The sequence below is a fragment of the Sebastes umbrosus genome, chromosome 5 (assembly GCF_015220745.1).
Source record: "Sebastes umbrosus isolate fSebUmb1 chromosome 5, fSebUmb1.pri, whole genome shotgun sequence".
Taxonomy (NCBI): Eukaryota; Metazoa; Chordata; class Actinopteri; order Perciformes; family Sebastidae; genus Sebastes; species Sebastes umbrosus.
Window position 1 is genome coordinate 19229958 of NC_051273.1, and position 27815 is coordinate 19257772.

Consider the following 27815-nt stretch of genomic DNA (forward strand, 5'->3'; position numbering starts at 1 on the left):
ATACAAGCATGAACCTGAAAATGATCTACTCTACAAATCTACAGCATGCTGTAGTGGTTTTAGAAGCCTACCTTCTTTTTCCTTTTGAAAGCCATGCTGCAGCTGCTTTAGACTGACCCGCTGCTTTAGACTGACCCACTGCAGTAAACTGTTCCTCTAGTGCCCTCCCCCAATACCAGGGAAGTGAATGTTTCAGTGATAGTAAATAAACTCATTTGGGTATTTTTCTTCCTGCTCACCTTTAGTTAACTGTTCCCCATTTTTCTTTACTTTGACCTGTAAAATCCACAAAGATGATATAAAAACACGGTTGCAGACGGAATAACAAATCTTAAAAACCATGTTAAAATAAAATGTTTATTAAAATAGACCAAACATCAAGGCAAATACAGGCAACATTTATAAGAGACTGCTAAATTTATTTTTAAAATTTTAGTGCTGAAATAAAACCAGCAGCACTTTAAATTTGTTTTGCACATTCTGATGCGGCTTGCTACCCACCTTTGCTCAAGCTTGCAAGAACAACAAGTAAAACACTTGAAAATACAAACTGAAAAAAATACTTTTAAATCATTGGAGTCAAAACCTCTTGAAATGACGGGAGTAAATTGTATCAAACAGCATTTAGCGTGCAGAGGATTCACTGCCAGGATAGATCATTACAGTTGCAAACACATTAAAAAATAAATCAAGATATACACAATACAATAGCCCTCTCAGGTGCAGGTTTTGCTGGATTTTAATGAATAAAAAACAATCATCCTGTCAGTCAACTCAAACTAACAGACTCCACACACACACACAATGATTTCAATAATTATATCAGACAAACTCAGGCTCACTGTCCCTGTTTCTGGTCAGGGGTAATTTCTTTCCACACAGACGCGCCAGTGGATGCCCCGACAAGCTTAATACGGGGGAGCACGGGTAGTTGTTGTTGGACTGGTTCACATTGAGCTCGGCCAGAGAGGTGCTCAGGTCCTGCTCTGCCCCTGCTTCGTCATCTGGGGGCCCGCTGTCTGGCAGTGCGGGGGGCTCTGCTCCGTCGGGGTTGTCGTCGGGGTTGTCGTCGTGGTCCTGATCAGCTTCTTGTTCCGGGTCGGTTTGGGTTGCAGACTGACTGGACAGGTCCAGGCTGTCCCTGTAGCTCAGATGGTCATCGTCCATGCTCACCTCACTCTCCTGCTTCTCCAGGCTGCGGGTATGTGCAGTCCTCTGACCGCTCTCGTCCATGCTCACCTCACTCTCCTGCTTCTCCAGGCTGCGGGAGTGTGCAGTCCTCTGACCGCTCTCGTCCAACTCTGAGTCGGAGTCGGGGAGCTGCTCGCTAGACCCCAGCGACCCCAAAGAACTTCCTAAATGGGGATGAAGAGGCCAAGGGTTGCACAGGGGTGAAAAAAAAACTGACTGTAGTTAAAAATGAAGGCTAAATTTTCTAGATAAATTATATTTTTAGGAGGGCTGTCAATCGATTAAAATATTTAATCGCTATTACTCACATGATTGTCCATAGTTAATCGCTATTAATCACACATTTTTTATCTGTTCAAAATGTATCTTAAAAGGGAGATTTGTCAAGTATTTAATACTTTTATCAACATGGGAGTGGGCAAATATGCTTGTTTTATGCAAATATATGTATATATTTATTATTGGAAATCAATTAACAACACAAAACGACGACAAATATTGTCCAGAAACCCTCACATTATAACATGGCAAACTCAAGCCCAACAGGCAACAACAGCTGTCAGTGTGTCAGTGTGCTGACTTGACTATAACTTGCCCCAAAACTGCATGTGATTATCATAAAGTGGTCATGTCTGTAAAGGGGAGACTCGTGGGTACCCATAGAACCCATTTTCATTCACATATCTTGAGGTCAGAGGTCAAGGAAAATAATCATGGCAGTTTTTCTTTGCCAAAATTTAGCCTAAGTTTGGAACGTTATTTAGCCTCCTTCGTGACGAGTAGTAGTAATATGACATGGTTGGTACCAATGGATTATTTAGGTTTTCTAGTTTCATATGATGCTTGTATCTTCATTCTAGTTTTAAAATTGAGCCTGCTACAACCTAAAAATCGTTAAAGAAATTAGTGGCGTTAAAACAATCTGCGTTAATGCGTTATCGTGTTAACTTTGACAGCCCTAATTTTTAGAAGTGATATATGTGTATTCCAGCTACTCTTAAGTACCATAAACTCAATGATTTAATTTACACTTTGTTCATTTACAACAGTACAATACAACCTAGGCTTTGTAACAACTTACCACATCCCTCCTCCATCTTGTCAGATTCTGGTTTATTTGGCTCCTCTCTGCCTCCGTCCTCCTCACCATCAGCAGAGCTCTCTATCTTATCATCTGCAGTACTATCCTGAACCAGGAAATTAATTTGAGATTGTTATCAAGAAAAACAAAGTGAAAGTCTTTTTTATCATGGACAGCATAACAAAACATGCAAATCAGGATGGAAAAGCTGTATTCAAATGAATCATGAATGTAGGCCATAACTCTGGATGAGGGAATGGATGTGTTGACATTTTAGTGCTTCTGGTTTTTTTTGCCTCTTGCCTTTCCAGAGGAAGAGGTACACCAGGTTTTGTTCATGCTCATAAATTATTGGCAGCTTCTCTGTAAGACCATCTTTCATTTGTTAGAGTAAAACAGGTTGCCATTTCTCTGGGGTGAACGGATATTTGCCAAATGATTCCTAAGGGATCAAGTTATCTTTGGTAAAAATCTTTGTATTCAAAGATCTGTCAACTAGCAAGCTCTCACACCCTAGTAAGACTTTTAATTAGTGGTTATACATATTTATTTGTAACTACATTAAGAGTCAATAGCCATGTTAGATGCTGAGGGAGGCTGTACTTTGACACAGTGGTGTAAAGGACATGGCTACTGTCTCTTCTGGTGTGTGCCCTCACATAGCAACCAAGTTTAGATCAACAGAATGATAAGCTGCAATGCAAATGAGGAATTACCAAATATTTCCCTGTGATAATAAATCTACAGGAGCATAAAACAAGTAGTCCCATTCATTGCCTTCAAATTTCCTATAGGGCCCACAACACCACCAAAAGGCTCAGCGGTATATTTCAATGGGCAAAAGTGCTTGCTTTATGCAAATGTATGTATATATTTATTATTGGAAATCAATTAACACAAAACAATGACAAATATTGTCTAGAAACCCTCACAGGTACTGCATTTAGCATAACAAAATATGCTCTCAACAGCTGTCAGTGTGCTGACTTGACTATGACTTGCCCCAAACTGCATGTGATTATCATAAACTGGGCATGTCTGTAACGGGGAGACTCGTGGATACCCATAGAACCCATTTTCATTCACATATCTTGAGGTCAGAGGTCAAGGAACCCCTTTAAAAATGGCCATGGCAGTTTTTCCTAGCCAAAATTTTGCTTTATTTTGGAGCGTTATTTAGCCTCCCTTGCGACAAGCTAGTATGACATGGTTGTTTTTCTAGTTTCATATGACGCCTGTATCTTCTCTCTAGCTTTACTGAGCCTGCTACAACCTCTGAAAGATCTAATGTGTTAATGCGTTTAAAAAAAAAATGAGCAGCGTTAAAACGATTTTGCGTTAACGCATTATCACGTTAACTTTGACAGCCCTAAATTCAATGTTTGTGAGTTCCCCCTGTGTTTATGGCAGTTTTTTGACGTGGACATTTTTGTCTGCAGGACATCAGAACAACTGTTTTAAAAGGGATGCACAAGGGTTAAGACATACTGTCTGTTGCAAATACATAAGGAGATGATTTTCCACTCACACTACACAGGGAGTCCTACCTGCTGAGTGGAGACGGAAGCAGAGCGACTGGTTTTGTGGGTCTGAGAGGTTTTGGACTGGAAGATGGTTGAATAGAAGACTATGAGGGTCTCCACGATGCGGGCCTGGTGGGGGTAATCAACCAGAGAGGACAGGGATATCGTGGCCCCGGTCGGACGGGGACGCATCAGGGAGGGACCAAACACAATACCCAAGTTACTGGGACTCATCTTGTTGTCTTCCTCTAGCTCTGCAATCCTGGAGGGAGGAAGACAGTGGAAGGACCAAGAATAAATAAGAGAGCCTGGTCTTATATCTTCCTACTGTTTTTTGTTTTTTTTATTACTGACCTCCGGAGGTGGCGAATAATGTAGCGCAGCGTATACATGTTAGCCTTGGGCAGGTCCTTCAGAAGCTCTTTCAGCTTGTCCACCAGGACCAGGACCTCTGGGTCGCTATCAGGGCCCAGATCCACCAGCTCCCGCCCCTTGCCCATGCCTGGGATGCTACTGTTCGACTCGGCCTCCTCTCCCTCTGGTGTGTCTGCGTCACCCTGCAGACTCTCCTTCGCCAAACCCATCAGACGGTTGTACAGGCGGAACAGCATGATGGGCTCTGGCAGCTGACGGATACAGGAAGAAGGAAGAGCGTTAGAGGGGCTGAATTAAGCATGAACACACAACCTTTTAAGTATGGAGGAGCAAGAGAGGTCTGTAAATGACTACAAAGCTATTTTTATTTTGAGTAATTATATTTAACCCGATAATTAAAAGAAGGATTATTAAAATTAAGAAGTTCAGGTAACTGCCTGTGAGATTGCTTTTTTCAGGTAAAATAAAATGCAATTTTTACTAAACAAATCTCACTTTTTGACTCATTTCCAAACCCATTTGTGAGTTCAGCTACCAAACTGATTTACTAAAAAGCCATCTGTGTGCGCCCTCTTGACTTCTGCACCGATTTGTTTAAGCTGAACAGCCAATCAGAGTAATTTCTCTCACTGACGGGCTCCGCCGCCGATTCAACATGCTGAATCGGCCGAAAAACCTCTGACATGGGCAGACTAGAGCCGACGGTGCGGGACACGTTGTTAAATCTAGGACGACAGACGCTCACCGACAGCCTGAAACTGGCCGACGGCTGACCATCATCTTGGCGTGTCAGGGCCTTAACGGACGTGCCCTTGTATGTAAAAGTCCCAAATTCCAGCTTTAAGGGGCTCCATTAGTTTGCTTTTAATTAATTGGATTTTTCCTTTACTTGATAATGGACCTACGTTTTGTATTAATCTCTCTTTTAATTCTCCAATAAAATATAAATGAATGAACTAGATTTATTATTATTATTATTATTATTAATATTAATAATAATAATAATAATAATAACAATAACAATAACAATAATAATAATAATAATAATAATAACTAGACTTGACTGATTTTAATTATTATATTAGAAAGAAAAAAAAGAAAAACAACCTTAAATTTGAAATTCCATTAAACATATTGATGTTAATGCAATGGTCTTTTTACAGTGCTTTATTATATCAAACTTTTAATAAGTAGAAGATAAACTACTTTAATCAGGTACATTTGTTTACTAGATCCCCATTAGCTGCCACCACGATAGATGCCATTGTTCCCAAGGCCCACACTTAAGCATACTGTGTTTTACTCTTGTATGTGCTGGCTTATATGCGTGTACCTGTCTGAGGTAAAGCTTGAGGGCGTTGCTAATGTCATGTGGTGAACACTGGGACAGCTCTACCAGCTCCTTGCCGTTCTCAAAAGCCTGACACAGCTTCTCCACACGAGTCTTGACCCCGTTCACCCTGTAGATGCCCTGCAAGGAGGAAGAAGACGGTTTAAAATACCTCTGTGGCAAAGATTCAAGACATCCAGCAATACTCGCTTTAACACAAAGTATAAATTCTCACCTTCATCTTGAGCGCCCGTCGCTCTATCTCGGAGATACACTTGGTGATGATGAAGGGGATGCCGTCACTGGCACAGCTGGCTACCTGAGAGAAGTCCCTGCCGAACAGCTGCAGACGGCCCTGCAGCTTCTTATGGCCGCATTGGATGGCCAGAGTCTCCAGACAGCGCTTGTGACACGCCAGGAAACACTGAGGACAGAGAAGAAGGTGTTGGCCTCATGAACCCCGTCTGATCATCAGTGAGATGCTTCAAGAGTCTCCCTCTGCAGGTTGGATGTTAAGAGACGAAGATGAGGGAACTCACCTCTTCGCACTCGGCCCCCTGGAAGTAAACGTAGCTGTCACACTCGCGGCACTTTGAAGGAGTCCGTAGCTTCCTCAGTCGGTGGGTCAGGGCTGCTTTAGACAGGCCAACGTTACGGAAAGGTCTGGTGGACACCACCACATCAGGATCCATGCCGTTCATGTCTGAAGACAAAGACCCTCATGTCATACACACTCCAGAAAACTCATACAAGATTCACAGCCAACAATTTAAAGAATAATAATGGGACCCCCTTGAAAACAAGATGATACATCCCAAGCGTTTTTTTTTTCCTCAGTCTGGCCATGTTATAGAGTGGCAAAGTCCCGCCCCTTCCTGTGGACCACCATGGGATCTTATTTTGAAAAAAATATGGAAGGTAGTCAATGGCGAGAGACAAATATTTTTTTGATCCCGTTTGAATTGCGCCATGAATCACACATATGTTTGTCAATTTAAAAGATAATTTTGCAAGCCAAAAAAGTCGCAGTTTGTGGTAAAACTTTTGAAGTATAAGACTGTCAAGATACGTAATTAGAAAGACACCCAAAAGTTGTGTATGTGACGTCTCTCTCGCTGAGGCTATGACGCCTGTGTGTTTCCTACTGGGATGGACTCACACCAGCAACAGGTCTTACTCATTCTGTCGTTTCCCAGCTCATAAAAAGACCAGGAGTCGCTGGATAAAACATATCAGGTAAGATAACGTTTCATTTGTGCGTGGAACATAGCTAAGTTACCTAGCTAGCTAGTGTTGGTGATGTATTTTGTGTGAGACGAGAGATGTAGTTCACTGAGCGGTTTTACACAAAATTGTGTAAAGACTTTTTAAATTGACAAACATATGTGTGATTCATGGCGCAATTCAAATGGGATTAAAAAAATGATTTGTCTCTCGTCATTGACAACCGTACATATTTTTTCCGAAATAAGGTCCCATGGGGTCCACAGGAAGGGGAGGGACTTCGCCTCTCTATTGAATAGTCACATCCAGAGTGATTACAATCTTTAAATCTTACTTGGCGCTTCAAATGAGGTCACATTCCCGTCTTTGTCATCTGCGTCCTCATTGGACGACATTGTTCCAGTGGATGATGTCCGAACAATTTTACTGATGTCACCTAGAATTAATATACAGTTTAAGTATCATCTCACATATAAATAATGACACACATACTGTGTGCCATTAAGCAGAAAAAAAATAAATGTCCCTTATGGTTATTTATAAATGAGATGTTCTGGTGTACATTACTGTGAATCTGTTTCAACAACACTTCACTCACTTGAGCTGGCAGTAGGAGACTCTAGGCCTCCCTCTCCTACGACACTGTCGTCGCTCACTGTTGAACCCCACGACTTGTGGCCCAGCCCTGGGGATAACGAAGGGACAAGAACATGTGAATAGTCGGTATCAGAATAATGGGTTTACATGGCTAAAGAGAGACATTTTGTCTACTGTCAAGTCACTGGTTGTGTCTGAAATTCCTATTGCTATTTAGTACGGTAAAACAGTATGTGAGATTTGTTAGTATGTCCGAAAGCTTAGTTTGAACCAATAGCACGCCAGTTGCATACTATTTCCAGTGAAATATTACAGTATGCAACGCTGGACACTACGGCGGCATAAGTATCCCACAATGCAATGCAGCAGTGACGACAATGTTCATAACAGACATTGACGGACAGCTCTATAACAATCAGACAATAAGGTTTCAATTTAAGTGTAATTTTTTTTTTTTTAAATTAGTTCAGACCAAGTCATCATTTGGGCCACATGAGTTTGGTTACCATGGTTACACAACCAGCAAGGAGGCTCTCAGGAAGTGACGACGTAAATTACGTTGTGTAATGATGTCCATTTACACAAAAGTATGTTGAACAATAGTATACACACAGTGCATAGTATGCAATTTCAGACACAACCTATGTTCTCTTGTTACCGTTGTTTACTCTTGAAATATTGAAGGAAATGAGCAAATGAACCACAGGCAAAAACAGGCTGATGTCTCATTAATAATAATCTTTATCTAATCTTTATAAAAACTACAGCTCATTAATATCTGCAGTAGCAGCAGCAGGCATCACTTACTCTTGCGGTGAGCCTCTGTGTCTCTGTGTTCTCCAGCTGCTGTATCCACACTGCTGGTAGGACTGTCTGTGTGGCTCGACTGCTCTGTGTTGAAACTGTCGTTCCTTGGTCTGTGGCCATGGCTACAATGTGGAATTAGAAGACAATTTATTATTATTTTAAAATCTCTTAAAGACTTTGTGCCAAGCTAACCAGCTGTACGCTGTAGCTTCATATTTACTGTACAGGTGTGAAAGTGGTATCGGGCTTTTCTTCTAACTCTCAGCACAAGAGCGAATGAGAATATATACCAAAATATTAAACATTTTCTGTAACAGACAGGAGTACAGACACCGAAGCAAAGCAATGTATTGCTGTGGACGGGAGCAGCAGCAAAACATATTTTAGCTACCTAGAAGAAAGCTAAACCTAAAACCAAAATTTAAAAAAATCAATATCAGTTTAAATAAGTAAGCTATACTTAGAATATTTTCCCCGCATTTACCTTGCCGACTGAGAACTGAAGCAGTCATCTTTGCTCTCCTCAAAGCCACCAGACACCATTGACAAAAACAGTCATTTTACCTTGCAGAACACGGGAGTTGCTGGTCTACCGCTGCCTCGATCGGTTAGTTTGTTTGTGTTATTGTGTGACTTTGGTGTTTTAAAGGGTTAGTTCGGATTCACCAAAGTAACACAATAACACAAACTAACAAATGAATCAAGGCAGCGGTAATCAAGCAACTCCTGTGTTTTGCGAGGTAAAATGACCGTTTTTGTCAATGGAGTCTGGTGGATTTGAAGAGAGATGGATATAACGGCTTGAGTTCCTCGTCGGAGACGCACAGCAACGTTAAGTGGTGAAAATATTCTAAATCTAGTGTACATTTAAACTAATAATGTTTTTTTTTAGGTGGCTAAAATATGTTTTGCTGCTGCCCTCGTCCACAGCAGTACATTGCTTTGCTTCCGTGCTGGTACTCCTGTCTGTTTCTCCAACCCGGAGGCGTGCTGACTGCCATCTACTGTAGGTAATACACTGACTATGGATAAGTACCTCATACAACACCACTTCAAAACATCCAAACTATCCCTTAAAGGTTTCAATTGAAAACCTTGATAATAGTGGCTCTGACTGAAGCTCTTACTGTGACGATGAGCTGGAGGGAGAGTAGTTCTCAAATGTGTAGTCAACAGCCGGCTGCCCTGGCAGCTGCAGTTCTCGTACGTGGGCAGCGTACTGCTGGCCTGGGTCATACAGCTTACTGCTCTCACACAGAGTCTGGTAGTGGACCGGCAAGGCTACCGTCTGCATGTGCATGAGCTGGTAGTACGAGATAGTGGCCTGGTAGAGGAAAGAATTACATCAAAAGGATCAGCAAAGAGTCTCCATTTGTCACTTTCTATCATTGCTCAAAACCTAACTAGAGTATAGGATATAGGGCTATACAGTCAAGTTTGACACCATTTTGTAACAATGAGGTTTGTTCTGACCGAGCGGAGGGTCTGGTCGCTCTGTTTGATGATGTCGTGCAGTTGTCTCAGCACTGTGACCTTTGTGTGCTCCAGCTCCTGCTGCTGGGTGGTGGCATCTGCTATACATGTCCGGTAGGTGGCCTCCGCCTCGTCTGACTGCGCACACATACACACAAACTTTTTAGATCTTCAATTTACTTCCCGTTTTCAGTTTTTTTTCTGTTTTAATCTGTCAGATTAGTACACAGATAAATGAAGAGTAAACGTGGCAGCCAGATAAACATTTCAACACAACCACATGTCACCAAAAAAGAACATCTAGCTCTTAACATGCAAATTATTTTCATATTTAATGCCACAGTTGATAAATCTCTGAAACCACAGTTACAGCAATAAAATAAAATAATGATAAGAACCTTGTTGCGAGCCTCTTCCTCTGATCGTTTCTTCTTCTCCACAGACTTTGCTGTCGATCCTCCTCCTTCTTCCTCAGCTCGACAGGCTGCCGTTTTGGCCTTCTCGTATTCTTCGCAGCGGGCCATGTAGGTTTGCTTGGCTTTCCGCAGGTTCACCTCACACTCCATCTGAACAAAGATAAATAATTGTTGGTCCTTATAAATTATTATTGTTACTTAGAAATGAATAAAACAGTCTACTGCTAACGTGGGCTCACGTGTACAAAATAGGAGGTCGTACCAGTTTTCTCTTAGCCCGAATCCAGTGCTCCTTGATCTCCTTCCGTCTCTTTTCATGGTCATGTTTACGCTGCATCAGAGGCTGCACAGACACAGATCAACACCATGTGTACAGAGGCAAAACTCTCCAGTATAAACAGCAGCATGCATGAGTGACTGTCGCAGGGTGATTCAAGAAATCGCAGAAGTTGTTAAAGTGTTCACGTTGCAACAAACTTCAGTAAAGTTTACCTGGATGAAGGTCTGGTTGTGCAGGGTGGTGTTGGCCTGCTGCAGCCCCACACTCTGCTCCTGGTCCTGCTCCAGAGCCAGAGAGTAGATGGAGAAGAGGGGCATTTGGGGCTGGAGGGAGCCAACACAAAGACGGAAAGAGGAGGTTTAATATCCAACACAATCAGAGGGACAAAATGCCGTATTGCTTTAAAAGGGTAACTTTGCTATTTTTCAACCTGGACCCTATTTTGGCTAATGTGGACAACAATTTCTGAAATTGGTCCAGTATTGAGGGAGAGCGCTGCAGACGGCAGCTGCTAAACAGGCTGTAATGTAATCACTCAGGTCAGCTCCTCACCGTCAACGTACGTCTACTAAAAGTGCTTGTTTTTGCCACTGACAGGCTCATATTGTTATTATAACTGTCTGACAACATTATAGAACGGTACCTACACTGAAATAAAATATTTTTCTTTACCTTTCTGTTTGTTATGTGTCATGTGACTTGTTGCCGGAAGACAACATTGGAAACATGAGTGAGAGTTGGAGAGAGGAGCGCCGGTGTTGTCAGAGTTTGTCGTGTTGGAGTACAGAAAGCGTAGCTTAGTATTGTCTAAAATATTTTCAATGTCATGGCTGAATATTTAGATGATTTCGACAATGTGGAGGCGATGTTAGGTTTCAGAACAAGACTTCTCCGAGTGAGACACACAATAACAAACAGGCCGGATCAAGCGAACGGTAAAGAAGGTTTTATTTCTCTGTAGGGTCCTTTCCATAACGTTGTCTCTTCTAATAACAATCTGAGCCTGTCAGTGGCAAAAACAAGTACCGTTAGTGGACGTACATTGACGGTGAGGAGTTGCCCCGAGAGATTACATTGCAGCCCATTTAGCGGCTGCTGTCTGCAGCGTTTTCCCTCAATACTGGACCAATTTCAAAAATGTTTCCTTAAACACAAAAACCTAGGAAAATAGGGTCCAGGTTGAAAAATCATTTAACATTCAATATCACAGATAACCAGTGAGGGATGTTCAAAGGTGAAATAAATGAGGTTTACATGTGTTATGCTGTGTTTGCAGGACTGGTACAATCTCTGGAGGCCTTTGGAGAACTCAGTCTCTGGTAAAATAGAAGAAAAGAGGAAACAGTTGTTCATTTACTATGGCTGCAATTATCGTGTTACCTTAAAGTCTTGAAGAAAACTGTTTTTCTCACAGGCCTCCACAGTGAACAGAGAATCAAAAAATGGAGAAAAATCTTGATGAATTGAAGTAAATTGGGGCCGCGTTTCAACAACAGCAAAACATCGGTTTACAAACTCTCACACAATTCATTCATTCATCAAGAATTTTCTGTTTTTGGATTCTCCGTTCACCATGTAGGCATGCGAGAAAAACAGTTTTCTTCAAGAATTCAAGGTAACACGGGGTGAGTAGTTGATATACAAATGGTCATTTTGTGGAAGAAATATTCCTTTAATCACTGATTAATCTATATCTATTCACGATTGATCATTAAGCTTATAAATTGTCCACAAAATAGCAAATACCAATCACAATATGCTACCTGTGTTATGTTTGGTTTTTTCCCATAAATGATATAAAACTAGATTAAGCAAGTAAATCTTCATATTTTAGAAGCTGTAATCAAGTCTTTTCTTAATGCATTAATAACATCAATTATGTTAACTGACAATTAGATTAATCCGATAATAAACTTAACCTCGGGTATTCCTACTCACCCAGTGAAGTTCTCTTCTCCACGTAGCTCATCAGGTCCTTCATGTACTTGGAAATGGTTTTGGCATAGAGCAGAGCGGAGTCCACCCCTCCCTCGCTGTCCTGGAGGATCACATTCACTTCCTCAGCTCTGCCTACGCATCAACACACAAACACAGGTCACTACACCGGAACAAGCACAGTTGGTTGCTGTGACAACATTAACTGTTTTTGCCGATTATGATTTGTGGGAGGCAAAAAAGGTTTTGCAGCCGAGGTGTGAAGATTCAGAGCTAAAGATGATCTCCAACATCCTGTGTTTGTTTGTCACTGTTGTATTTAACTCACTGTGGACAATACTGTAATTTTCAATACTGTTTGTAACTTTGGTTTTCTGTGATAAAGACTGAGTTTCTGTAGCTGGCTCTCTTATTGTGAAACACGTTGATGTACTACAGTATTTACGTCAGCAGAGGGTGACCTACCAGACAGCCAGTGTGTGTACTTTCTAATGTAAACGGATGATAGAGTACACAAACATATGAAAATATCATTAAAAAGTAGCATTTTCCCAAAAATAGAGAGTGAATGGAAGGACAGAGGTGTAGAAGCAGAGAGTGGAGGAACAGCTGATCGGCCTACCCATGTCCTGCAGGTCGCTCCTTAACTGTCCCCCGTCTGCTCCCTGACCTGTGGCAGCATACAAGTTCTCCATCGACTACACGAAATACAAAGATGAGTCATTACTGACAAACACACATCAAGGCTCGTCATCAACATCATGAGGGATTTTTTTTTTCTTCATCCAGTGGAAAGTTGGGAGTGGAAATCACCTCATGTATTTGATATAGGTGTTAAAAACTGGTGCACAATTTGTCTTTCTGCCGAATCGGTGCCATTTGCATGTTATAACTTTTCAAAATTAAACTTCATTCATTCTTTTTCAGCTCTGTATCTAATAGGGCTGTCCTCAACAACAGAAATTCTTAGTCAAGTAACACTCATACAATTTTGGAGACTAATTGATTTCACTGACAGATCTGTGAAACTGAGTTTCACCACAAAGATTCACACAAAAACACCACTTTAAATCTTGTGTTTAACAGAGATGTGCTCATAAGTCTCTTAGAAATGAGTCATTCAGCATGAAAAAAGTCAAACAATCGATACAGAGGGGGCAGCCCTAGTATCTAATAACACACATTTAACTATTCAAAATGTGTAATTGTGATTTTTTTTTACTAGGTTTCTAAATGGAAGATGGTTGCATATGAGTAACAGGACTGACAATACCAGGACTGAGTTTTTGGCAAAGCATTAGCAAATACATGTAATTAGGGCTGCCACCTCTTAGTCGTTTAGTCGACTAATCGGTCGTTTTGGTCTTAGTCGACTAAGATTTCTTTAGTCGATTAGTCAATTTTATGCTTTTTTCATGCTGAATGACTTTTTTTCAAGAAACTTCTGAGCACATCTCTGGTAAACACAAGATATAAAGTGTCACTTATGTGTGATTCTTTGTGGAGAAACTCAGTTTTACTTTATCTGTCCATTAAATCACCTAATCAATTAGTTAACAAAATTGCTTGAGTGTTAGTTGACTAAGAGTTTCTTTCTTTCGAGGACAGCCCTACATGTAACGTAGCCACATGGCATCACAGCTAGGCTAATAGCATGAGAACACTTAGCACCTTCTAGTGTTTTACCAAAACTATTTAAAAAAAAAACAAGAAATTCTAAGTCTAAGAAATAATTCTAGGTAAAAGGACTGTACATTGAGATCGACATTCTCAGTCATACTTACAATGTGATCAAAAATACAGAAAATAGAGCGAGAGAACTTAGGCTGCGTTCCAAATCACTTTTTATTTTTATTTTTAGCACGTACTGTTGCATGCAGTACTGTATCGTAGAATTGGGACATACAGTACTACATAACATTGCACCTTCAACTTTAGCAAGACATGAAAACCAGGTCTTGCTAAATGGTTAAAATTGATGACAGACATCGCCTCTTTTAAAGTTCTAATCACAAGGACTAATATTTACCAAGGAATGTTTAATGAAGTTTCTGATGTATATAAAGGAAGGAACCTAACATGAAATAAATATTCAATATGTTTTGTTAATGGTGCCCCTCATTTATATATATTTTTTATACATTTTATTTTTCACTGGTCCACAGGTTTTTTACTGTACTTGTAGCTTTAATTTTGTGTGCCCACATTTTATTTGTTTTGTTACTTATTTTTCATTGATCTACTGTAGCAACTGGTTGTGTAGCATTATGTTTGCATGTATTGAAAAAGTTAATAAAAACTTGAATTACAAAAAAGAAAAGATTTCTGAAGGATTCTAATCATTATATTTCATGGTGAAAAGTAGTATTAGAGTGGTCAGGGGCTGAAATCCAATTTTTTCAGTGTTCTAGGTAGTTTTTATTAAGGTTTTATATGATGTATCTTCAAATTGCAATTCGGACAAAGTGAAAGTACATTTTGCTTGATAATATAATGTATTATACAGATATTTGTCATGCATATTTATGCATGAAATGTCCTGGGGAAGGAAAAGGCACCAATTCTACGGAAACGCACAATTGGCAGGAAGATACTGGTAGCTGTGTGATAAACTCACCCTGCTCCTCTCAGTGGGCAGCAGAGAGAGCAACGTGCTGCTGTCCACCTCTCCCATCAGCAGTTCAGACACACTGAGGAGGAACACAACAAAGACACCTTTACATTACCTTTACACACAGAAATAAGAATACACTGTAAATATAATATGGATGTGATGAGAGGTCACAGTGGGAAGAACGAGGCAGTAATAATGATCTGTCTGTGTGTGAAAAATGACAGAAAATGGCAGCTTTTAAAAAGACGAAGGGGCCCTTGTAGGACGTCTCCACAGGTACAAATGTGCTGGAGACAGGAAGTGATAAAAAGAAGTTTAATTTGAGTTACTGTTCTCTAGGTACCTGGGATGATCTTACTCTCTGACATTTATGCTGAATGTCAAATAACTAATTTTATTTCTGATGTACACTATATCTGAATTAAAGTAAAAGCAATATAGAAGAAATGTATGATGAAAATATGAAAAAATACTATAGCAATATGTACAATATATCTGAATTTAAATGAAAGCTATATAGAATAAATTTACAATGAAAATATGAAAAAACACTATAAAATATGTTAATTATCTGAATTAAATAAAATCTGTATAGAATAAATTTACTATGAAAACAATTCTATAAAATATGTAAAATATCTGAATTCAAACAAAAGCTGTATAGAAGAAATTTACAATGAATATATTATAAAAATGTAAAATATCTGAATTAAAATGAAAGCTGTATAGAGGAAATTTACAAAGAAAATATGAAAATAATACTATAAAAATATGTACTGCAATACATGCAGTTTTTAGAATTGGTAGCAGAAATGTGCAAAATTCTCCAAGGAATGTGCAAAGGTTCACAGTATGAAGTATAAAAAGAATATGCAATGTAAAGAGATATAATGTAATGTAATGTAATGATGTAATGCATATAGACATTTTTCAACATATCCCTCATCCACTCAAGAAAAATCCTCCCACATTTTAATTCAATTGGTTGAAATGTTTGCTGAAACACGAGCTAAACAAAAAGCAGCATCTCCATTTTGGTGTTTTTCTGTTTGTGACATGAAAATGAGTCAAACAGAGGAAGAGAGGAGGAGAGAATGAGGAAACAGACACGTCAGACAGATTTCAACTGTCTCTGCCAGCTCACTTCCTCCTGACGCTCTGTGACAGATGTCTAAACCCCCGAAATGGCACAGACTAGCATGTGATAAACTGTTGGTGCAATGTACTCCAATTACACGTAAAACTGACACGTCTTTCTACTCTGGGTTTACTTTCATTCATTATGATATTATCTTTTAACGGACTGAAAACGTTCAGGTAAAAAACATTAATCTCAGAAAAACAGATTTGATGATTTCATAGTTGCCACATATAATAATGTGTCTCAAGTACTCTCAAATCAAGAGAACGTTCTTGTGATTTATTATCTCCTCAGTCTATAAACAATCTGTTCACTTAGCAGCCAGGTAGTCAACAGCAATTTCAAGTTTTGGTTTTGTGTCATACGACAGAAGAAAAAGAACCACTTCCTGTTTTCAGCTGTGCCTCATGCAAATGTGTCACCATCGCTGCACTTTTCTCTCCAAATTCCCAACAACAGACTACTTTGTATGCATTAACACGTACACACTACCTGACTCTTCTGTCTGTTAAAGAGGTAACACCTGGTTAGATAACACTGATACCTATCAGTCTTTGGAGCAAGGATGATAACTATATCATACCAGCAGTAGTCCCTATCGGGTTACTTTAGGATTAAAAGATTGTAATTTGATAATCAGACATATTGTGTGAAGGTGTATCAGATACTCACTTGCTGCTAAAAGCAACTGCAATGGTTTCAATCGCCTTCTCAAAGTCCTTTTTATCGGCCTCATTACAAGCCTCATAGTGGAAACCTGAAAAATCACAACCATGCATGTGTTCAGGTTTCAGTCGTGGTTTGAAATACACTGCTGACCAAATTAACTCCAACACCTGCACATCAGTTACATCAAACTACATGTACAGCATCACCAAAGGATGTTAGAACTGAGGAAGTCATTTCAAACAAACTAGTTTAAAACAATTAAAAAATAACATGTATTTTGTTCTTGCATTACAATCTTTCCATCTAAACCAAATTTGTCACCAGATAAAGACAAAATGTTTAGTTTACTGTTAGTAGTTTTGGAAAGCATATCCTGACTGACCTTTGACCTTGGATATGAGCTTGCCGGCAGCAGTGAGGATCTCCACGGTGTTGAGCAGAGGGTAGGTGTTGATGACCTGACGCAGCACCCGTAGGACCTCCCCCAAACACTCGTGAGCCACGGGCCGCTGATTCTCCTTCTTACCTGGACGAGACGGAGGAAGGAGGAAGGAAGGAGTGTTTAGACAAGGAGAGGTTGAGAGAGTGAGAGGAGCAACAAGAGGAATGCAGTAATACCTCAACGGGCTTAAAAAAAACAAAAAAACAAAAACATACCACGGTTTTATCCCATAAAGTACGAGGCATTTACACTTAGACAACCCATCACATCAAAGTTAAATTAATGATGTCTCATTTTGTTAAATGTCTGTTGCCTCGACTCCTCTCTCCTCGCGTCCCTTCTTCCCCTCCTCTGCTCGCATCTCCCGTTTGCCAGGACTAAAACGCGAGGAGAGGAATCGAGGAAAGGAATCGAGGATGTACAAAATGGGAAATGCAACTTGAATGCATCAGTAAGGGAGAGTTCAGTCCATGCTAGCAGATGCATTACAACTTGTTGGTGGTGTTGGACCAAAAATAAATGAATGTTTACTGAAGAGAAATTTTCATATATTTTAAAAGGAACAGACATTTTGACATGCTTTTTCTTGTGTTTGCCAGGCAACCTGCTGAAACAGTTTATGTTTAAACAAACAAAATATAATGTGTTAATTAGTGAGCCTTAGAGATGGCAGCTTCATATTTACCGAGAGTGGTATCGATCCTCTCATCTAACTCGCTGCAAGAAAACAAGTAAGCCTATTTCCCAAAATGTCAAACTATTCCTTTATCTGAAAATCAGTGTTTCAACGATTTTTGCATAGCGGATGGAGACGGCAGCGAGACGGACAGTCTGAGCACAGACAGTCTGAGCACAGACAGTTAGGTCGGAGGTAATGGGCGAACAGGTCCAGAGTGTCAGACAGGTCGGGTCAAGGGGTACACAGTGTCAGCTCCTCTGCTTTGATGTCACATTTGCAGGCTGCATCCTCATATCCTCCTAACACACACGTACGCACACACACAGACTGGTTTCGTTAACTTGTTTCTGTCCAATGTTGCAACCTCATACTAAACCCTTTTTCTAAAAATCGAGGCAGCTCGCTCAGGGAGGAGGCCAGAGGGCAGCCGGTTCTCCATCCTCCCACAGTCTGTCTGAAAATGTGTGTCAGAGTGTCTGAGCAGCAGCAGCAGACAATAAGAACAGAGTGACCTGAACACCGTTCCAGAGAGGATGTGGTCAACTGTTCTTTAGCAAGATTAGAAAGTAATTCTGGTAAGGTGCTACATCTGCTTTCTGTGGCTCATGAAAACAAAATCCCTTTACCCTACACTTAGGTGTTAAGGAAATAAAGTGGAACCTAACAGCAACGAGGAGCTCCAGATTAAGTAGTGTGCACTGGATCGCAGTGGGGAGGAGAGATGAGGCTAAAACTCTGATTGTGCTGCTGATTAAGAAGAGGCGTCGCGGCGATGCCGCCAGCCTATCGGAGGAGGAAGTGTGGACGAGGCCCTTCTGTCAGAGGCTATCCATCATGGCTTCCTGTTTAGAAAGCGCACTCTGGGTGGAGAACAAGACAGAACAGAGCCAGATAACGGCAGACAGAAACAACAAAGCTCTTTCTGTTTTTATCTGAACCACAGAACTCTCTGGTGAAACCTTCAACACTCAATAACCCGTTTCGTTCAAACTTCCAGTTAGTTCAGCAGGTGGAGTCAACTCTGAAGTAGTGGCAATTTACTCCCCTGAGGAAAGGTATAGGTGTTTAGCCATTTTAAGCCTGGCTTCATTGCACAGGAGGGGAAGAGTGCGTGTATGAGGCTGCAGTAAACAAGAAACTGGCTTCCTGCTGGAGACAAGAGTGCGGTCGACTCTGAGGGCGCAGCGGAAACGCAGCCCTTCACTTGGAGAGAGGACGCTCACAGCAACTTGCTAGCAAGTGCTTGTGCAAGGTGGCTCCGCCCTCGTTTTCCCTCCTCCCCTCCCCCCCAATGCACTACGCAAACGTGTCGGTGAAGAGGACTGATGTAAACCTGATGATACCTCATGTCCTCTTTGTGCAACTGAGCCTCTGGAGCATGCAACGCAAAGGGGAAGAGGAGAGGCCAAACAGTATTGTTCTGTCTGCAAACGTATTACAAATACAGACGAACACAACAACTGAAACTAGAAAACTTGACCATGTTACACCAGTTTAGCTTCATTGCACTGGCTCCAGACAGTCTGAATCTGTGGAGGCCTTTAAATCCAAACTCAAAACCCATCTTTTTGCCCCAACATTCAATTAGTTAGTTATTCTTCTGCTAGTGGGTCGGGCTTAGTCTCAATGTATAATTTAAGCCTTGTAGTACTTATACTTGCCAACCTTGAGACCTCAGAAATAGGGAGGATTTCAAAACCAAGGCGAGGGGTCTAGGCGTCCCCCCCCAGAAAAATTTGAGTTTCAAAGACTTTGTTTCATGCATTCTGGTGACTTTTAAATAATTAATATAACAATACAATAAAGTACAACAGCATTTTAATGTTAAATAGGCCAACTTTTAATTTTATTTTCATTCTCAGGAAAGAAAACTGAATAATTCGCCCCTCTGGTGTGAACTTGTGTGAATCTCTGGTATAAAGTAGGCTAATATTCATTGTTTTTTATTCATTCATTCATTTCCTGCCCCTGCTTGAGTATTTCTTTCTCTTGGTACTCTCACTCACTGAAGACCCTTTCAGAAAAAAATGTGACAACGGCACCACTGCGTTCTGAACCCTGTTATTTCCAATGGCTTGCGGCGCGCCACGACGGCTTTGCAGCCCTCCTCCGCCGGGAAAAGACATTTAGTGTAGCTCTATTGTTGTCCGGTTGGAAACAGTAGGGCTTATACACGCTGTACAGTGCCAGAAACGGGTTGAGATAAGGAAAAGGAAAAATGGTGTGAAAATGTGTCATAAATTGGGAGAAAAACAGGAGAAGTGTGACCACAGGAGGAAACTGGGAGAGGGCAATGAAAAACGTGAGTCTGCCGGGAAAATCTGCAAGTATGGTAGTCCTGCCGATGAGATATTAACTTTAAGCCACTACCTCTTCATAACCCTCTGTTGTTTATGTCCCACAAGCACTGCTGGATGCTTCTCTGTCTCTGTCCTCATAATGATCGTCTGTGTTGTATTTTCATTACGTTGTTACTCTATACACACAAAATCTATTGTACATCTGTCCATCCTGGAAGAGGGATCCCTCCTTTGTTGCTCTTCCTGAAGTTTCTTCCATTTTTTTCCCTGTTAAAAGGTTTTTTTTTGGGGAGAGTTTTTCCTCATGAGATGAGGAAAGATGAGAGGGTCGTACTGTAAAGGACAGAGGGTGGTCGCATCCTGTACAGATTGTAAAGCCCCCAGAGACAAATTTGTGATGTTGGGCTATACAAATAAAATTGACTTGACCACACAAAAAGAAACAATGACATACTGTCCAACAAGCCAGAAGATACAAATCATAACTGGTCACACACACAAAGAGAACAGAGGCCCTGCTCAGACCTGGCATCAACATGCGTCTTGGGTGATCCGATCACAAGTGGACAGCTCCGAGTACGTCAGTTCACACCCGGTATTAGAATGCGTCTCGAGTGACCACTAATAAAACACGTACATCATTTCTATTAGACCAAATGGGTTGTTTTTAACCGGCGGGAGGCAGCAATGCACTTCCCCATGTCTAATCTAATTAAAAGAAGAAGAAATCAAAACACAGACTGGGTCTATCCCTTGGTGTGATCCAGGAAAACAAAATCGTCCCAAGATTTTTGACGCACTCGTTATAAATCTCTATGGACTTTTCTAAATTTTCAGACATCTTAGACAAAGCCAGCTTATGTGAGAACAAACTGGAGAAAAAGGAGAAACAAAAGGAGAGCGGCGGCTTTAATGACGTATACATTCTTGTCGCATCAGCATTTACGCTACAAAAGATATATATGTGGTCAAATGTGTCTCAGATGACCTCGGCAAGTGGTTTGAGTAGGCATGCACCAATTCCTCTTTTGGTATTTGCTGATACCGAGCACTGATCCGATACCAGTGTTTAATTAATAAGCTGTATGCCTCACTGTGTGGAAGTGACTGGGATCATTCTGTTATGTGTAAGGTAACATTAGCTTTCCTAACTTCATAAAAAAAAATGCAACAAATAAATATATAAATTTAGGGAATTTGTATTTATTATTAAAATAATAACTTGTACACCAGCTTCTTGGTGAAAAATCTTCAACGGAAATTACAATTCAAGTGTAAAAATGTTTAATGCAGCAACAAATTAAAAACTTAAACAGGAATCTAAATTCCAGTATATAATGTATATAGTATATAAACACAGAATTTAATTGAATAGATCGGCCCTATTGTCAACAATACCCGATCCAGTTATTTGAGTCAGTTTGCAGCCTGATATCTGTATGGTGCATCCCTAGGTTGGAGTGATCGGATCACAGAGCGTCTTGGTGGTCATTTACACTTGTATTTATTGCTGTCCACTTATGATCCAATCGCCCAAAACTCAATTTAAAACGGGGTCAAGTATTATTCAAGATTCAAGTCTTAAATTCTGTGATCGCAGTACAGAGAGTGCTTGGTTCAAACCCAACTCAACCCATAACACATGTCCTCAAACCCGTTTCTGTGATTTGTAATTTGGTAAAAATGCACCAGCTGACAAGACAGACACGAGTTCAACTCATATTTCAAATCAAACATCAGGTCTATGTTTCTGTGTGTTGATTTGTGTCTGGTGGAAGCTTTAAACAACTTAAATCTGTTACTGTACCTTCAGCCAGCACGACATCCTTCAGTTTCTCCACAGCCTCTGCGAAGCGCGCCACGTCCCTCAGCAGGGCCGGGATGTCCTCAACCTCGATGGCCGTGCTCTCCTGAACGTCAGTCGGGGTAGTCGGGGTCAAGGCCCCTTTTCCATGGCCTTTAGTGAACACCCACGACTGCAGCGGGAAACCTGAGGTTACATAGGAGACAAATGCATTGTTTAAGTCATTTATCAAGCAAAAAATGAATAAGCCTATTTCCCAAAATGTATTACTTTATTGTTCATTAGATTTCCATAAAATGGAAATTTGTCCTTGGTACTGGCATATAAGACAACACACACCATACATAACAATTAAGGCTGTCAATCGATTAAAATATTTAATCGCGATGAATCGCATGATTGTCCATAGTTAATCGCGATTAATCACACATTTTTTATCATTCAAAATGTACCTTAAAGGGAGATTTGTCAAGTATTTAATACTCTTATCAACATGGGAGTGGACAAATATGCTGCTTTATGCAAATGTATGTATATATTTATTATTGGAAATCAATCAGCAATACAAAACAATGACAAATATTGTCCAGAAACCCTCACAGGTACTGCATTAAGCATAAAAAATATGCTCAAATAAAACCTTGGCAAACTGCAGCCCAACAGGCAACAACAGCTGTCAGTGTGTCAGTGTGCTGACTTGACTATGACTTGCCCCAAACTGCATGTGATTATCATAAAGTGGGCATGTCTGTAAAGGGGAGACTCGTGGGTACCCATAGATCTCATTTTCATTCACATATCTTGAGGTCAGAGGTCAAGGGACCCCTTTGAAAATGGCCATGACAGTTTTCCTCACCAAAATTTAGCCTAAGTTTGGAGCGTTATTTAACCTCCTTCCAGAAAAGCTAGTATGACATGGTTGTCGGATTCCTTTGGTTTTCTAGTTACATATGATACCAGTATCTTCACTCTAGCTTTAAAGCCTCCGACTGCGTTAAGGCGTTAAACTCAACAACACATGACAATTGTCTAAGTCCTAAAGTGGCAGTAATAATAATAAATAAAAAAACTACTCCTATAGAAACTACTCCTATAAATGTGAGGCTTTGCTGCTGTTCTCTTTTTGTACTTTGTACTACTAACTTTTTTACTGCCTTTTTACTAACATGTTTTGCACTATGGAACTGTGATGCTGGAAACTGGAATTTCCCTCGGGATCAATAAAGTTTCTATCTATCTATCTATTTAATATCATTTTAAATCAAATACCTTTGAATATTAGTCCAATCAAACAATTTGAGAATGTCACCTTTGTCTCTGAGACATTGTGATGGATCTTTTTTTTGACATTTGAGACTAAACAATGTGTTGGAAAAGAATAAACCAACAAATCAATCAGTAATGAAAACTGGGACTCTCATCTTTCCATAGCTCGAGGCTTCAAAATCCACCTTTACACTCTCAAACGTTTTATTCATACTGAAGTGAATTTAAAAGGCAATAATAGTAAAAACACAACATTCAGATTGCTTGCAAAACTTCAAGTAGGTAGATGGTGTTTTTTTTAAATATGTTGTGCACTGTACGTGTGCTGTCTCTCTCTCCAGGTTTTGCTTTCTGTTTCAGCCGGGGTGTGGGATTTTGAGAAGACTTCATTAACTCAACAGGGTGATGAATAATTACAGATGTTCTGAATCTGACCTGCAGCGCTGGCGTGTCTGCTGAGGGCAGTCGGTCTCTTCAGGGTGCCCACAGGAGATGGGCAGCCCACTCCTTGCATCCCCGCCAGCTTGCAGTGTTGAGGGCTGGGGGTGCCCGGGCAGGACAGGGACGGGTCCAAGTGCCCGGCGGAGGTCGGGGTCAGAGTTGAAGACGAGGAGTAGGAGGACGAGGGCGAAGACGAGAGGGTGGCATCGCCTGCATCTTTCCGAGGCTGCTCCTGAAGGATGGACAGCTGAGAGAGAGGAAAACAAAAAGGTCAAGACGATCACTTTCACTCTTTCCAGCTCGACCTGAACGGCATGAAGGCGGCAGCAGCGCTGTTGTTGGTAAACACACATGTGAAGGCTTTCACAAGATCCTGTGTTGCGTTGTGAAACACTTCCTGACTCCAAGCTGCTGTCGGGTCGGGTGTGGCAAAACAGAGCCGGGTATAGAAATGTCATTTACTGTTTGGAGTAAGAACAGTGATATTGTTTTTTTGACCTTCTCATCTGCCTACAAAACAGAAATTAAAAGTCACGTAAAAAGGTTTGTTTCTGCCTGGTTAGTGCATCTCATCCCCCACTTATATAGGTACAGTTTTGGGCCTATACTCACTGCTACAATGAGTGCAAAACATTTCAACAAAAAGCAGAAAAGCATTCTTATATGTATATTATCCGTCACACATGCATATATACTCAAGACATACCTGCTTAAGCCATATGCTGTGCTTGTTTGGCAGTATGTCCAGCCTGTCCTTGCCTTTGGCCTCATCTTTCTTAACTCTCGTACTCGTAGAGTAAGGGTTGTAGCTGCTTTTGCTACCACGTTTCAGCAGGCTCATTCTTTCCACCTTTACAGCTCTACTGTCCCCATTCTAACTAAAGCACAAGGCAACTTTTGAAACTGATCTCACTCACTCACACAAAAACACAGAAGATCTACTTCCTATGAGTCAAAGTAGCTTCACACCAGTCATTAATGCTTAAACACTGACTCACACACACACACTATCACCCTGGTCCAGAGCCCTGTCTGTTCAGCCTGTCCTTGCCTTTCGCCTCAGCTTTCTTAACTCTCGTACTCGTAGAGCAACGGTTTCAGCATGCTCCTTCCTTCCACCCTTACAGCTCTGCTATCCCCATTCTAACTAAAGCACAAGGCAACTTTTTGAAACTGATCTCACACTCGCACAAAAGATCTACTTCCTATGAGTCAAAGTAGTTTCGCCCACAGTCATTAATGCTTAAACAAAACTTATATCTATCTCCACACACATGCACACACACACACACACACTATCACCCTGGTCCAGAGCCCTAGTCTGTGCAGCCTGTCTCCACCAGCTCCAGCTGAAGGTCATCAGTCACCCAGCAGACTGAGCAGCAGACTGTGTGTCAGTCAGGCAGCAGAAACCAGAAGTGATGCTCTTCTACTCACAAGCACAAGGCAACTTTTTGACACTGACCTCACACTCACTCACACACAAAAGATCTACTTCCTATATGAGTCAAAGTAGTTCCACACCAGCCATTAAAGCTTAAACAAAACGTATACCTGTCTCCACACACATGCACACACACACTATCACCCTGGTCCAGAGCCCTGTCTGTGCAGCCTGAAGGTCAGCAGTCAGCCAGCAGACTGAGAGCAGCAGCAGACTGAGCTGTGCGTCAGGCTGCAGAAACCAGAAGTGATGCTCTTCTACTCTCCTCTACTCTACTCTACTCTCCTCTACTCACCGACTGGTTGCTGCTCTGCGGCCCAGGGCTTCCTGCTCGGCTCTTCTTCGAGATGGAGTGCGTCTTGATGAGTTCCCGTTTCTTCCTGGTGAACAGCTTCAGCGTGCCTTTGCCGTCCATGCTGACTTCTTTGAGTTTTACGCACAGATCCCCCACCCACCCCCCGACTCGCCACTTGGGTGCTCCTCTTCCTCCTCTTCTTCTTCTTCTTCTTCCACCGGTGCTGCTGGAGCTCAGCGGTTGCTCGGTGCCATCCAGGCCGACGTGCAGCCACGTTAACTGTGCGTCTATCTTCCTCCTGTTGCTGTTGCTGCTGCTGCTGCTGTTGTGGTCGCTGTCGCACATCGAGCCGCGCAGGCTCACTGACGCACCACAGACACTCTTGGCATCCGCTCCAAGCGCGCAACTTCACAGTTTCCTCAACAGGCGGAGGGACACGTGGGTGGTTAAATATATATACTTGTCACTGTGATTTAGGAAGATTAATTAACTTTAAATTACACTGAAAAAAGAAACTGTGTCCCAGACTTTAAACTTCCTCATAACTTAAAAACTAAGTTAAATGGAGAATGAAATGCGTCCTGACGCACAAACAAACAAACAAACTGTTTCTCTGTTCAGACTCACAGTAATCAGTTCATCACTTCATCCTGACACACGTGTGTGTTTCCAACATGTGACCTGCAGCTTTTGATGGTATCCCTCCGCCTGTACCTGCTCCAGACACCAAATAGCCTGATAATAATAAAAATATAAAACTGGAGAGATACTGTGGATAGATAACATATTAGTAAGATGGAGGTACAAAAGCACTTTTTAAGTTTTTGCACCCTCATCTTGGTGTGAGCTACAGAGACACCTTAAACTAGATTATTTTATAAGCATGCAAGTTTAAGGACTATTTGCACACTGAATGTAGCCTATATGTCCTGTTACTGAATGACACTGCTAATTTATTGCTGTTTGTTTTAAGTCTCTTTAAATTTTAAAACTTTAAAACAAAAACTTTAAACCTTAAAACTTGATAACTTGAAAACAAAAACTTTAAACTTTACTTTAAACTTTAAAACAAAAACTTTAAACCTTAAAACTTGATAACTTGAAAACAAAAACTTTAAACTTTACTTTAAACTTTAAAACAAAAACTTTAAACTTTAAATCTTGATAACTTCAAAACAAAAACTTTAAACTTTATTACATTCGTCACATACATACAGGTACATACATTAAATTTGACCTCTGCATTTAACCCATCCTAAGCATTTAGGCGTTGTGGGCTGCTGTGAATAATAATTGTCTCATTTATGTGATTTTTTTTATTGTTTGTTGCTGTTTTGTTTTCCAGGCTGTTATTTAAGCTTTTTTGTGTGAAACTTTTATGCTGGCGTCTTGGCCAGGACTTCCTTGGAAAAGAGATTTTAAATCTCAATGGGACTATCCTCGATAAATGAAAGGTTAAATAAACATAAATAAATTTAAAAAAAAATAACAGCTCATAGAGAGAAAAAATTAATTTTGAAAACTTTTGAAAAACTCAAAGGAGAATTTAATTTAGAAAATGTGACCTGAAGCTTTTGATGGTATCCTTCCGCCTGCACCTGCACCAGATACCAAATAGCCTGACAATAATACAAATATATACAACTGGAGAGATGGATATCTAATACATTTGTAAGATGGAGATAAAAGTGTTTTTTTTAATTTTTGCACCAGACACTTTAAACTATATTATTTTATAAGCATACACTATTTAAAAAAACAAAAACAGGATTAAGGACTATTTGAACACTGAATGTACAGTACATGTCCTATTGCTGAACAACACTGCTAATTCATTGGTTGATGTAATTTTTGTTTGTTTTAAGTCTGTTAGGCTAATTGTCTCGTATATGTGCCTTTTTTATTTATTTACTTTGTAATTTTAAAACTTTTTTCTGTTTTTTTGTCTTTTATTTGTGCTTTTATGTGTGAAACTTTTATGCTGCCGACTAGGACTTCCTTGGAAAAGATCTCAATGTGACTATCCTGAAAAAAGGTTTAATAATAATATTAATAATATCAATAACAAAAATAAACGTTTAAAACTTTTGAAAAGTTAATTTAGAAAATGGGGACCTCTTCAAATATGTACAACTACATTTCTATGATAGAGAAATTTAAAAAGAATTTCATCAGAAGGTAATGAAGTGATTGAAGTGTTGTTTGTTGTGCAGCCATACAAATAAACCCCTCAAATATTGTTTCTAAACTGTACAGTAGTTTACAAAAATGAAACAGAAGAAATTCACTATATGTAAAATTGAAATGGGAACAAGAATTGAACATTAATCTGTCAAAAAGTGATTGGCGTCCGATGAAGGGAGGAATTGAATCTGCTTTCTTTTATTATTGCACCCCACATAAAAAAAGTAAACAATTGGGTAAACAGTGTGGGCAGATGGATGCCAATCACACTCACATATTTTCTGGTGATGTGTAAAAATACATA

General features: G+C 40.5%; 1 protein-coding gene across 2 annotated transcripts; it reads right to left on the reverse strand.

Annotated features, from left to right (window-relative positions):
* Window positions 1-343: 343 nt before the first annotated feature.
* arhgap45b (Rho GTPase activating protein 45b) lies at window positions 344-26006 on the reverse strand. Of its 2 annotated transcripts, none has more exons than XM_037770208.1 (24): window positions 25328-26006; window positions 23583-23835; window positions 21885-22067; window positions 17039-17182; window positions 16660-16744; window positions 14850-14922; window positions 12855-12930; window positions 12236-12367; window positions 11552-11613; window positions 10510-10620; window positions 10280-10360; window positions 10000-10167; window positions 9602-9739; window positions 9256-9452; window positions 8129-8250; window positions 7323-7409; window positions 7059-7160; window positions 6040-6203; window positions 5736-5924; window positions 5504-5641; window positions 4150-4421; window positions 3820-4057; window positions 2273-2378; window positions 344-1355 (listed from the first exon to the last, which is right to left on the reverse strand). In XM_037770208.1, exons 1-24 carry the CDS (start codon window positions 25670-25672, stop codon window positions 823-825), a joined length of 3999 nt encoding a protein of 1332 aa, XP_037626136.1. In that variant the 5' UTR covers window positions 25673-26006; the 3' UTR covers window positions 344-822. The 2 variants fall into 2 exon arrangements, with proteins under 2 accessions (XP_037626136.1, XP_037626137.1); XM_037770209.1 differs by lacking the exon at window positions 25328-26006 and adding an exon at window positions 24295-25214.
* Window positions 26007-27815: the final 1809 nt, after the last annotated feature.